At 30.7% G+C, this 13,285-nt stretch overlaps 1 protein-coding gene across 2 annotated transcripts; it reads right to left on the bottom strand.

The window, feature by feature from the left end:
- Positions 1-762: 762 nt before the first annotated feature.
- Positions 763-12,313, bottom strand: LOC119600239 (kelch-like protein diablo). Of its 2 annotated transcripts, XM_037950349.1 has the most exons (8): positions 11,761-12,195; positions 8,982-9,094; positions 5,666-6,439; positions 4,670-5,239; positions 4,485-4,606; positions 4,227-4,416; positions 2,123-2,310; positions 1,804-2,057 (listed from the first exon to the last, which is right to left on the bottom strand). In XM_037950349.1, exons 3-8 carry the CDS (start codon positions 6,383-6,385, stop codon positions 2,033-2,035), a joined length of 1,815 nt encoding a protein of 604 aa, XP_037806277.1. In that variant the 5' UTR covers positions 6,386-6,439; positions 8,982-9,094; positions 11,761-12,195; the 3' UTR covers positions 1,804-2,032. The 2 variants fall into 2 exon arrangements, with proteins under 2 accessions (XP_037806276.1, XP_037806277.1); XM_037950348.1 differs by lacking the exon at positions 8,982-9,094 and having other exon boundaries at positions 763-2,057; positions 11,761-12,313.
- Positions 12,314-13,285: the final 972 nt, after the last annotated feature.

Raw genomic sequence — 13,285 nt, 5'->3', positions numbered from 1 at the left:
GGTCTGTTCTGGTTCTGTTTCAGTTCTAGTTCAATTCTAGTTCTGTTTTAGTTCTGTTCTAGTTCTAGTTCTGCTCTAGTTCTGGTTCTGTTTTAGTTCTATTTCAGTTCTAGTTCAATTCTGATTCAATTCTAGTTCTGTTCTAGTTCTGTTCTAGTTCTGTTCTAGTTCTGTTCTAGTTCTGTTCTAGTTCTGTTCTAGTTCTGTTCTAGTTCTGTTCTAGTTTTGTTCTAGTTCTGTTCTAGTTTTATTCTAGTTCTATTCCAGTTCTATTCTAGTTCTATTCTAAATCTATTCTAGTTCTGTTCTATTTCAGCTCTTGTTCTGTTCTAGTTCTGTTCTAGTTTTGTTTTAGTCTTGTTCTAGTTCTGTTATAATTTAGTTCTTGTTCTGTTCCAGTTTTATTTTGGAAATAAAAATTTATTTTTTTTTTGTTTCTTTTACAATATTTTTATTAATTTTTTTTATTTAATTTTAGTTTAGTGTTTATTATTATTTTAACTTTATGTTTAGTTTGTTTTTTTTTTTACACAATACATAATTGTTGTTGTTATTTTTTATTATAATTAATAATTGCCACTAATAACTAAAGATTATTACATTCACTTCTAATGTTTTTTTGATAAAATATGTTGTTTTTATTATAATTTTTGTGTTTTTTGTTTTCATACTTAAATGCTAAATTTTGCTTGTAACAGTTTGTTTTTTTTTTTTTGTTTATATTTATTCAGTTTTTTTACAATAATCACTTTTTTCAACTCGTTTTTTTTTTTAATTTTGTTTATTTATTGTTTAAGTTTTAGTAAATAAAAGGAAATTTTTATAGTTAGCAACTGAAAAATTGAGTTTTAGTAAAGAAATAATGAGATAGTGATGATAGAGAAAGATGAGGCGAAAAAGAGAGTTTTAGAATTATAATTAGAAGTGTTTAGTTAGTTAGACTAGACTATAGTTTGGACTACAGAGCAGACTATAGTCCAGTTTATAGTTAAAACTATAGTCTAGTCCATAATTAAAACTATATACTCGTGTTTAATCTTGTCTAGTTTATTTCCATAAGTTTTTGTAAAGAAATTTGTTTTTTATTTAAAAATAAAGTTTAGTTTTTTTAATTTTGCAAATATTTTCAATTAGATACTGATTTAAAGTGCTTTTCTTTATTTTTTTTAATAAAATATATAAATCAATCGAAAATTTTCAAAAGAAATCTCTAAAAAATATTTAAAATTAAAAAAATTAGAACATAAAATTATCAATAAAATTAAATAACTAAATAATTTGTGTTAAACTATAACTTAATTAGAACTGTTTCAAAATTAAACAGATTTTAAAATTTTAATCACAAAATTCTGTTTTCACAAGAAATTACTTAAAAACCTTTTCATCTGTTTAATACTAAAACAAAACTATTAATAAAATAATATAATTATTGAGGAGTAATTAAAGTATTTTTTTCATAAATTTGATTTGTTTTGTTTTTTTTTATTTTAAAGATTCATAAGGAAAAGGCAGTTCAGATACATTTAATATTTTATTATTATTATTTTTTTAAATAACTTAAATATATCAACATTTAGTGCAATAATTTTTTTTTATTTTTTTCTGTAATAACACCAAAACATAAAACATTAGCATGTCCCGTAAATTTATCTTCATTAAAGACATATTTACGGGACATGCTAAACCGTTTGGTTAAAAATAAAAATTTGGCTTTTTCTTTTAAAGACTTCATCATAATTAATAAGTTTTATTTTTTTCAAATATTGCTGTGCATTAACTTGTTATCAAACAATTCGTTATGTATTTTATTATAATTCTTACTAATTTGCTCGCTTTTCTGTGTTTCTATTTACCAACAATATATTTGTTTTAAAGAGGCTTTTACTTAAGCTTTTGTTTTTTTTTTACAATTTCAATAAATTTCTTTTCAATAAATTCTTGTTTATAAATAATTCTTAATACAAAAAAAGAAGAATTATTTATAGAGATTTGTTATATAAAGATTCTTAGAGTCACCACTATCCAATCCCAATCAAACAACAGAATCTTTGCGTATCCTTTTATATAAAAACGGAAAATATATTTTATATCTTTTTCTATTTAAAGTTTGTGTTGTACTTACCACATATAATTTTCAGTTTGAGGGGCTCTCATTACACCCACACCACCGCCTAAGCGTCTATAGTTCATGCAACCACAAAGGCGCCATTGATTTGTTTCAGTATCATAAACTTCTATGGTTTTCAAATAGGCAGAACCATCAAAACCACCTACGGCATATAATTGGCCATTGACAACAGCCAAGCCGACCTAAAAATGAAGAAAAAAGAATTTAAAATACTTTAGAAAAGAACTAGAACTGTTTGAAAACAGAACTGGAACTGCACTAGAACTGAACTAAAACCCAACTAAAACTGAACTAGAACTGAACTAGATCTGAACTAGAACTGCAATAGAACTGAACTAGAAATTAACTAGAATTGAAATAGAACTGAACTAGAACTGAACTAGAACTGAACTAGAACTGAACTAGAACTGAACTAGAACTGAACTAGAACTGAACTAGAACTGAACTAGAACTGAACTAGAACTGAACTAGAACTGAACTAGAACTGAACTAGAACTGAACTAGAACTGAACTAGAACTGAACTAGAACTGAACTAGAACTGAACTAGAACTGAACTAGAACTGAACTAGAACTGAACTAGAACTGAACTAGAACTGAACTAGAACTGAACTAGAACTGAACTAGAACTGAACTGAACTAGAACTGAACTAGAACTGAACTAGATCTGTACTAGAACTGAACTAGAACTGTACTAGAACTGAAATAGAACTGAACTAGAAATGAACTAGAACTGAACTAGAACTGAATTAGAACTGAACTAGATCTGAACTAGAACTGAACTAGAACAAAAATAGAACAGAACTAGAACAGATCAAGGACAGAACTAGAACAGAACTAGAACAGAACTAGAACAGAACTAGAACAGAACTAGAACAGCACTAGAACAGAACTAGAACAGAACTAGAACAGAACTAGAACAGAACTAGAACAGAACTAGAACAGAACTAGAACAGAACTAGAACAGAACTAGAACAGAACTAGAACAGAATTAGAACACAACTAGAACAGAACTGGAACAACTAGAACAGAACTAGAACTAGATCAGAACTAGAATAGTACTAAAACTAAACTTGAACTGTACTACAATTGAACAGGAACTGATCTATTGAACAAAAACTGAACTAGTCTAGTCTATAGTCTAGTCTATAGTCTAGTCTATAGTCTAGTCTATAGTCTAGTCTATAGTCTAGTCTATAGTCTAGTCTATAGTCTAATCTATAGTCTAGTCTATAGTCTAGTCTATAGTCTAGTCTATAGTCTAGTCTATAGTCTAATCTATAGTCTAGTCTATAGTCTAGTCTATAGTCTAGTCTATAGTCTAGTCTATAGTCTAGTCTATAGTCTAGTCTATAGTCCAGTCTATAGTCTAGTCTATAGTCTAGTCTATAGTCCAGTCTATAGTCTAGTATATAGTTTAGTCTATAGTCTAGTCTATAGTCTAGTCTATAGTCTAGTCTATAGTCTAGTCTATAGTCTAGTCTATAGTCTAGTCTATAGTCTAGTCTATAGTCTAGTCTATAGTCTAGTCTATAGTCTAGTCTATAGTCTTGTCTAAAGTCTTGTTTAAAGTCTTGTCTATAGTCTAGTCTATAATCTAGTCTAATCTATAGTCTTGTCTATAGTCTAGTCAATAGTCTAGTCTATAGTCTACTCTATAGTCTAGTCTATAACCTTGTCTATAGTCTATTCTATAGTCTACTCTATAGTCTAGCCTATAACCTAGTTTATAGTCTAGTCTATAGTCTAGTTTATAGTCTAGCCTATAGTCTAGTCTATAGTCTAGCCTATAGTCTAGCCTATAGTCTAGCCTATAGTCTAGCCTATAGTCTAGTCTATAGTCTAGTCTATAGTCTAGTCTATAGTCTAGTCTATAGTCTAGTCTATAATGTAGTCTTTAGTCTAGTCTATAGTCTAGTCTATAGTCTAGTCTATAGTCTAGTCTATAGTCTAGTCTATAGTCTAGTCTGCAGTCTAGTCTATAGTCTAGTCTATTCTATTCTATAGTCTTGTCTATAGTCTAGTCTATAGTCTTGCCTAAAGTCTGATCTATATATTCCATACTATAGTCTATAGATCTTTATAAAATTTTCTACTTACACCACTGCGTCGCGATGTCATAGCAACAATAGGACTCCAAGTATTTGTATGAGGATTATAACGTTCGGCGGAGGACAGTTCCATGCAATCATCACGACCACCAACGGCATAAATATAATTATTAAAAACAGCACAGCCCAAATGTTTGCGGCGTGTGGACATGGGACTAACAGCCACCCATTTGTTTTGTCTATAAAAAAACAACAACCAAAATTTTTAATAAAACTATAAAACCAAAAAGAAACAAACAAAACCCACCTGGGATCATAACGTTCTACAGTATTCAAAGGACATTGGCCATCCGAGCCACCGATGGCATAAAGATAACCGCCTAAAACAGCAACAGCCACACCCAAACGTCTGGTAGTCATAGGGGCCACCTAAAAAAGCAATAAGTCGTTAAAAAAAATCCTTTAGAGGATAAGAAGACTTAAAGAAATTACCTTTGACCATTTATTTTCTTTGGGATCATAACGTTCCACATGATTCAAACACTGTACACCATCTTGACCACCCACAGCATAAAGAAAACCATCTAGAACAGCTACACCCACACTCGTGCGACAAGAGGTAGTAGGAGCAACATCACAAGACCATTGATTTGTCTGCGGATCATAACGTTCTATACTATTCAAATAACTCTGACCATCATGACCGCCCACGGCATAAAGTAAATCATTGAGTACGGCCACACCTACACCACAACGTCGTTTACTCATGGGTGCTACCATTTTCCAATCATTTGTTTGAGGATCAAAACGTTCTACGGAGGCAATAGCATCACCGGAACACCAACCACCGACAGCGAATAAAACTTCACCACGGCGAGTGGGTTTACGTGGACGTGTACGAGGTCCCTGCATAAGGGGACGTTCTTGGGGAAGTAATAAATAGTTTTTGGCTTCGTCGACCAGATCACGACAGGCCTCATCGGAACGCACCAAAAGGTCAGAGCCGACGGTGCCAACTAAAAATTTAGGTGATAAAAGTGGAAGACGGACATGTTGTAAAACCTGAAAGAGGGGAATGAATGATTAGAAATGAACTGGAATAAAACTAGAACTAAACTAGAACTGACATAGAACTAGAACTGAACTAGAACTGAACTAGAACTGAACTAGAACTGAACTAGAACTGAACTAGAACTGAACTAGAACTGAACTAGAACTGAACTAGAACTGAACTAGAACTGAACTAGAACCTAACTAGAACCTAACTAGAACTAAACTAGAACTGAATTAGAACTGAACTAGAACTGAACTAGAACTGAACTAGAACTGAACTAGAACTGAACTAGAACTAAACTAGAACTGAACTAGAGCTGAATTAGAACTGAACTTGAACTGAACTAGAACTAAACTAGAACTGAACTAAAACTGAACTAAAACTGAACTAGAACTTGAACTAAACTTTTTTTTTTAATTATTAATATAACCCACCTGAGCTAAATGTTGTCTTCGATCGGCAATATTATATTTCAACCATGACATTACAGCATTAAATACCTGCTCCTCTGAACGTACATTCAACTCATCACTGCATATAATATCAACCAACTGGCCAACAGGCAACAAAAGAAACTCTTCACTTTCCATTACCTCTTGGAAATTATGTTGTGTAAATTTATCAGCAATACGCAACAATTCACGACATGAATGAGTATCGGCAAAAGCTCGTATACCCAAACAATTGGTGGGATCCAATTGACGTTTGAGAAATTCACAACAAATATCTTGAATCTCTACCAATTGAAGCAAACAAGCGGCTGGCAATAGTGTTTGAACATTCGACTCTTCCACTACTATATGAGCAGTATAACAAAAATCTATTAATAGTTCCATGGCATTCTCATCTATGTCACGTATAGTGACCTCAGTTTGACGTGACTCCTCCAATTCACCCGTAAACATGGCGCGAAAATACGGTGAACATGCAGAGAGTATAACACGATGTGCGAAGATTTTACGACCGCCAACGTTAAGGACAACATCGCATAGTTCACGATGTCTACGTAACATATTTAATTCGGATAGTGTAACTTTGGGATGCTTATCGGAAGTATGGGCCATACGAGCTGGCGATTGTGGTCTATCCACACCACTACCGCCAGCTGTAGCGCCCGTACCGCCATTGGCTCCCGGCAGTAGGGGATCACCCATTCTATTTGCTGCTAAACGCAGCGGGGCAGAAGCCCAACCCCACACCGCGTCTATCTGTTTGTGGATGAAAATTAAAAATATAATAAAAATAAATATTAATTTAATTTTTTTTTTGGAAAGTTCATGTATATTTTGCAAATAAATTTTATTAAGAAATGATTTCATTAACAGTTTATTGTTTAATAAATACAGTTACATATTTTTGTGTTTAATTTATTTGAAAACTAAATAAAGAAAACTCACGCAAATGCGGTGGACGTGAGTTTAGTTATAAAGACTTTTAAGTGACCTACAACAAGAAAGAAAAGCCTTTTTGTTAAAGATCTAATTTATAGAAATTTTCTATTTTTGCTTAAATGTCTAATTCATTACAATTTTCTTTTCTTTCCCTTATTCTAACCATCTTCTCATTACTTTTATATCAAACCTTTTGCACTACTTAACATGCCGCATCTTTTTCACATAACTGTCTGTAGACTGCCCAACCAATAATAATAAATAAATTATATGTATTTTAGTTTATTTTAAGAAACAAATAAAAGATCACGTGCATAGAAAACAATGATTTTTTTGATTTCTTTATAAAAATAAAAGAAAGAAATTAAAATGGCCAAATAATATTAAAAGTGTCTATAAATAGATACAAGAAATAAAGCAACAACTCAAATATAATATATACTAAACGCCTGTATAAATTGAAACCTCTTTATAGAAATGTGAACAGAATATTTTATAAATGAACTTTTTATAAAATCTCATTTAGTTTCCCGCTAAATTAGTATTGTTTATAATGATCTAAATTAAGTGGGAAGAGGATAATTTTGGAGCTAAAGTAATTTAGTTTTGGTTCAGTTCTAGTTGAGTTTTTGTTTCATATCTAGTTCAGTTATAGTTAAGTTCCAGTTCAGTTCTAGTTCTGTTATAGTTCAGTTCTAGTTCAGTTCAGTTCTAGATCAGTTATAGTTCAGTTTTGGTTCAGTTCTAGTTTAGTTTTAGTTCAGTTCTAGTTCAGTCTAGTTTAGTTCAGTTCTAATTCAGTTCTAGTTCAGTTCTAATTCAGTTCTAGTTCAGTTCTAATTCAGTTCCAGATCAGTTCTAGTTGAGTTCTAGTATTGTACAAGTTCCGTTCTAGTGTAGTTCAATTTCCGTTCTAGTTCAGTTCTAGTTAAGTTCTAGTTCTGTTCTAGTTCAATTCTAGTACAGTTTTAGTTCAGTTCTAGTTCGGTTCTAGTTCTGTTCTAATTTAGTTCTAGTTCTGTTCTAGTTCTGTTCTAGTTCTGTTCTAGTTCTGTTCTAGTTCTGTTCTAGTTCTGTTCTAGTTCTGTTCTAGTTCTGTTCTAGTTCTATTCTAGTTCTATTCTAGTTCTGTTCTAGTTCTATTCTAGTTCTAATTCAGTTCTAGATCAGTTCTAGTTCTGTTCTAGTTCTGTTCTAGTTCTGTTCTAGTTCTGTTCTAGTTCTGTTCTAGTTCTGTTCTAGTTCTGTTCTAGTTCTGTTCTAGTTCTGTTCTAGTTCTGTTCTAGTTCTGTTCTAGTTCTGTTCTAGTTCTATTCTAGTTCTATTCTAGTTCTGTTCTAGTTCTAGATCACTTCTAGTTCTCTTCTAGTTCTGTTCTAGTTCTGTTCTAGTTCTGTTCTAGTTCTGTTCTAGTTCTGTTCTAGTTCTGTTCTAGTTCTGTTCTAGTTCTGTTCTAGTTCTATTCTAGTTCTGTTCTAGTTCTCTTCTAGTTCTGTTCTAGCTCTGTTCTAGTTCTGTTCTAGTTCTGTTTTAGTTCTGTTCTAGTTCAGTTCTAGTTAAGTTCTAGTTCTGTTCTAGTTCAGTTCTAGTACAGTTTTAGTTCAGTTCTAGTTCTGTTCTAGTTCAGTTCTAGTTAAGTTCTAGTTCTGTTCTAGTTCAGTTCTAGTACAGTTTTAGTTCAGTTCAAGTTCAGTTCTAGTTCAGTTCTAGTTCAGTTCTAGTTCAGTTCTAGTTCAGTTCTAGTTCAGTTCTAGTTAAGTTCTAGTTCAGTTCTAGTTCAGTTCTAGTTCGAATCTAGTTCTATTCTAGTTCGAATCTAGTTCTGTTCTAGTTCTATTCTAGTTCTATTCTAGTTCTGTTCTAGTTCTGTTCTGTTCTAGTTCTGTTCTAGTTCTGTTCTAGTTCTGTTTTAGTTCTGTTCTAGTTCTGTTCTGGTTCTATTTTAGTTCTCTTCTAGTTCTGTTTTAGTTCTGTTCTAAGTCTTTTCGAGTTCAGTTCTAGTTTTGTTCTAAATCACTTCTAGTTCTATTCTAGTTACGTTTTAACAAAGTTTTATACAAACTAGAGTTCGCCCCGCGGCCGAAATTCGACCGGAACCATTGAAGAAAATATTGCATACTTATGCTGCAAAATAAATCCCTACTTTTATAGTTCAAATGTCTTTAAAAAAATATTCCTATTACTATTATCAAGGTGTAAAACTTGCTTTGATCAACGTGATCAATGTGATAAAATTTGGTTAAATTCTGAAAGAAGTTTAAAATCTAAGTTCTAAAATTATTTATGCAACATACTTTTCAAAAATATTTCTATTTATTATCCTCTACATAAATGTTTATAAAATCTATGTAAAACTTACAATATGATATATGTATTCATTCTTTACAATATGATATTTTCCTATGTTTAACAATCTGCCATCTGCCTTGTCGTAAACAATGTCGAACCTGCCCAGCACTATTCCTTTGTAACCTGTAATAATATTCAAGCTATATCTCTATATCCCAGCAAAAAAAAGAAAAGACCTACAGAAGTATTTTTCTGTAGGTCTTTTCTTTATAGGCGGAATGTCTCTTTTATTTGATTCCAAATTCATTACTCCTGAAGTCATTCTCAAGAATAAATTTTTATAATATATTTTTTATAGTTATTTGGAAGTGAAATTGTAATTTTTTAAGAGGAATCAGAAAAGTACAAACCCCTAAAAATATTTTCAATAGGGCTGTAACAATTGAATTCGAAAAATCATTATTTGTTTATGATACTATCCAATTTTGTTTTTTGATTTTTATAGCTGACAGATAACAAAACAAAAATAGATTAATATTCTCAAGAGCGCACAGAATCCAAACCTATAAGCATTTTTTCAAAACTGGACATATGTAGATTTTAATGACCAAAATTCAACATATCTTCTGTGTTTTCATCTTTTGTAACTATGTTGTTGCGCAGAAGGTAGACTTGAAGTAGTCCTTCAAAAGTATATTGCAAATTACGATCTAACAAAATGTCATTTAAAATTAAATTTTTCAATTATTGCTATCACGACTGTAAAAGGATTTCATTTCGATCAAAAGTGGAATTATTTCCGGGTTTTTGTTTTTTGAATAAACCACTTTCAATTTTTAAAGTGGGATGTTTTAAATTATTGTTTTTTTAAGTTTTAATAAATATCTTTACTTAAATAACTCCATTTTAGATCGGAATGTGTTTTTGGAACAGGAGTATATATATTATATATTATCTCTATAAGAAATAAATAAATTTTGCTGCCTTTTGTATAAAAAGTCCATCCTTCAGGGTTATGTTGTATAAATTCTCCCTTATAACACTCAATAAAGACTTCTTTCAGCTGACTTACTACTTATTTGGCTTAAATTTAAATGTTTTTAATCGAATTTAATAGTAGATATTCTATGAAGCTGTACTACTTATAGGCCTTTAAGCGAAGACCTTTTAATAGGCATTCTATTAGCTTTCGCATAGAAGTGCATAGGCAAGAGAGATTTTGCAACAGGGATTTATTCTTGTATCTGGAGAATAAGACTTAAACGCCTCTTTACTTCAAGAGTTTGTCCATGATTTAGTTATTATTTAATTTTTCATAATTATTTAAGTACTTCTTAAGAAATGTTTGAAAGAAAACGTTAATAAACTATAAATTCCAGCCTTATATTAACATATGTAAGTTTAATTGCAAGTAAAAGAATAGTAAACGATAAATTGCTAAAGGTGGTATTAGACGACATGTATTTTACTCTAATACCACCTTAAGAAAGGGCAGTCATCAACCATAATTTATATTTGACCCGTTTCAACATTTTTCTATTTTTATAAAACATCGCCTACACTACAGTTTTCACTTTACACTACTATTTCAACAACCGCCTTTTTCCTAATTGGTTAGAATAACCAGAAAAAGAAGAATATCATCAAATACTCACTGTGCTAAACCTACGTATTAGCGATATACTGATTCATTTATTACGGTGTATCATGTACCGACATGACAAACTAAACTATCCTACTTATATTTTAAAAGGCTTTGTTTTTGTCCATCATTAAAATCTTTAAAATCAATAAAAACTAACATTTATGTAGAATTGTTGTCCCACCAATGTTTCCCAGGTCAAACATCATCATCCTCTTGTATCTTACATCATTAATATAATAATATATCATTATTACATTCAAAATTTATCACTTTACACTTTTAAAAAATAAAAAACAATAAAATCATATTTTCGCTTTGTCTAAGCCTCTACACTTATTAGTTTACAAAAATCTTATTAAAAACAACAACAAAAAATATCATTGCAATTTGCAAAATACAAAAATAAACCATCAACAGAGAAGTAACATGTTTTTACACTCTCCTCTCTTTTATGAAAAAAAAAGTTTTGTTGTTTTGCTTACTTATTTTGTTTTCTATTTTTTAATTCAAGCACATGTTTGTGTGATTGTGTATTGGTAGAAACTTTAAACGCTTATATTTCCGAAAATACTGAACCGATTTTGATCATATATAGATTCTGCAGTGAGGCTAGCGAATCTGCATTCATCAAAAAAAGAATCAAGAAAATCGGTCAAGTAATAGAGCCGGAAAATGTTCCCAATCGTTTTGGCTTTGCGTATTTATATATATGATGATGATTTGATAATACTCATACCTCTAGTGGACTATGTTGAAACTTGTACATTTTCTTTTGAAATCAAAATCTTTAACTAAACAGCCTTCCTTAGTTAGATAATTACCTCATCCTTAACGACAAAAAGGCCATTCCCTGACCTAAATTTTGAAACAATTTAAAATAAAAAACAAATAAACAACATGAAATTTTTATGAATTTAAAAATAAACTTTTGAAAAAATCTAATTGGAATTTGTACATGAAACTATTTAATGAAAAGAAAACTTCCTATTACAACTGAACAACTATGGCAGCTATAAAAAGACCACATAGACACACACACACGCACACACCCATAGACCCTTAAGAGCCGTGGGCCCTACAGACACAATACAAATTACAACACAAGGAACAGCTGTAGACAGCCAGACTATTTTTTATAGAAAATAAAATTCTTGATTTCTTATAAGAATCTTTTTTCCTTATAAGATCAAATACAACCACATACCTTTGCGTCTTTTTGTTCCACAGGAAAACCAACAATACCACAACACCACCAGCTCGCCCAACAGGCAGAAGCTTTCGAAAATGCAATTTTCGTTGCTTCCTTTACTAAGAGACTTTTAAACTAACATTTGTTTTGTTTTATCAAATGGTTGTAAAATGCACAAACAATTATTACTTTTTTTTATTAATTTTTTATTTTAATTTTACAATTGTAATGTTGTAATTGTAATAATAAAATAAAATCTATAATTTTTTTTTCTTTCTTTTTTCCACTTCTTTTCTCACTACACCTTAAATTTTATGTACACAATGGTTTTTGATTTGTTTTTCTTTAAAGCAATTTTTCAATGTTTTGCTTTTGTTTATTTCTATAGATTTTATATATTTTCGTTGACAGCATTATTATATTTTATGTTTTTATTGGTTTTGTAGTTTTAAAACTATTATTAGTTGTTTATTTTGTGAAAAAATTGAAGAAAATGAACTGAATTTTCCAAATTTACTTTTAATTCTTCGCCTTCTTCTTTTTTTTAGATTTTCGCTACACTTCATTTGTCACAGCGCAGTTGCTTATTAAGGTAGTAAAATGTTGGTTTTGAGGCAGGGTTGGTAATATGTGTAGTTTTGTAGATAAAATGTACAGAAGGTATTTTTGTCAGAAAACATTATTCAGTTCAGTTCTAGATTAATTTTAGCTCAGTTCTAGTTTATTCCTAGTTCAGTTAAAGTTCCAATTCATTAATTATATATCTCATATATTGGTATATCAATATATCTTGCCTTTTATCTAGTTCAGTTGTAGTTAAGTTCTAGTTCAGTTGTATTTCAGTTCTAGTTCAGATCGAGTTCCGTTGTAGTTTAGTTTTAGTTCAGTTCTAGTTCATTTCTAGTTTAGGTCTAGTTCAGTTCTAGTTACAGTTCCAGTTCAATTCCAATTCTAGTTCTCATTAGGGTTCTATAGTTGAAACGAAAAGTCGACTTTTCGACTTTTTGCATTTAGTTAAAAGTCGACTTTTCGACCTTTCGACTTTTTCCATTTTATGAAAAGTCGATTTTTCGACTTTTCGACCTTTTTCATTTATTTAAAAGTCGACTTTTAGACTTTTCGACTTTTAGTATTTTATAAATGGTCGACTTTTCGACTTTTTCCGACTTTTTTCGACTATTTTTTACTTTTTTCGAGTTTTTCCGACTATTTTAGAGTTTTTGACCTCTTTTCCACTTTTTTAAAATTTTCGACTATTTTCGACTTTTCGACTTTTTTCGACTTTTCGACTTTTTCCGACTTTTCCGACTTTTCGACTTTTCGACCTTTTTCGACTTATCGACTTTTTTCGACTTTTCGACTTTTTTCGACTTTTTTCGACATTCCGACTTTTCGACTTTTTTGGACTTTTATTTACAAAGTCGACTTTTCGACTTTTTTCATAGACGATAGTCGAGTTATCGACTTTTTTGGAACAAAATAGTCGACTTCGACTTTTTTCGACAAAAAGTCGATTGTTCGATTATTCGAAAGTCGATTT

This window comes from Lucilia sericata, unplaced genomic scaffold (genome assembly GCF_015586225.1).
Source record: "Lucilia sericata isolate MDLA Ls3-8-SP2 unplaced genomic scaffold, ASM1558622v1 Contig000108F_arrow, whole genome shotgun sequence".
Classification (NCBI taxonomy): Eukaryota; Metazoa; Arthropoda; class Insecta; order Diptera; family Calliphoridae; genus Lucilia; species Lucilia sericata.
Note: the sequence above shows the minus strand (reverse complement) of the source record. Positions and strands in the feature narration are given on the sequence as shown.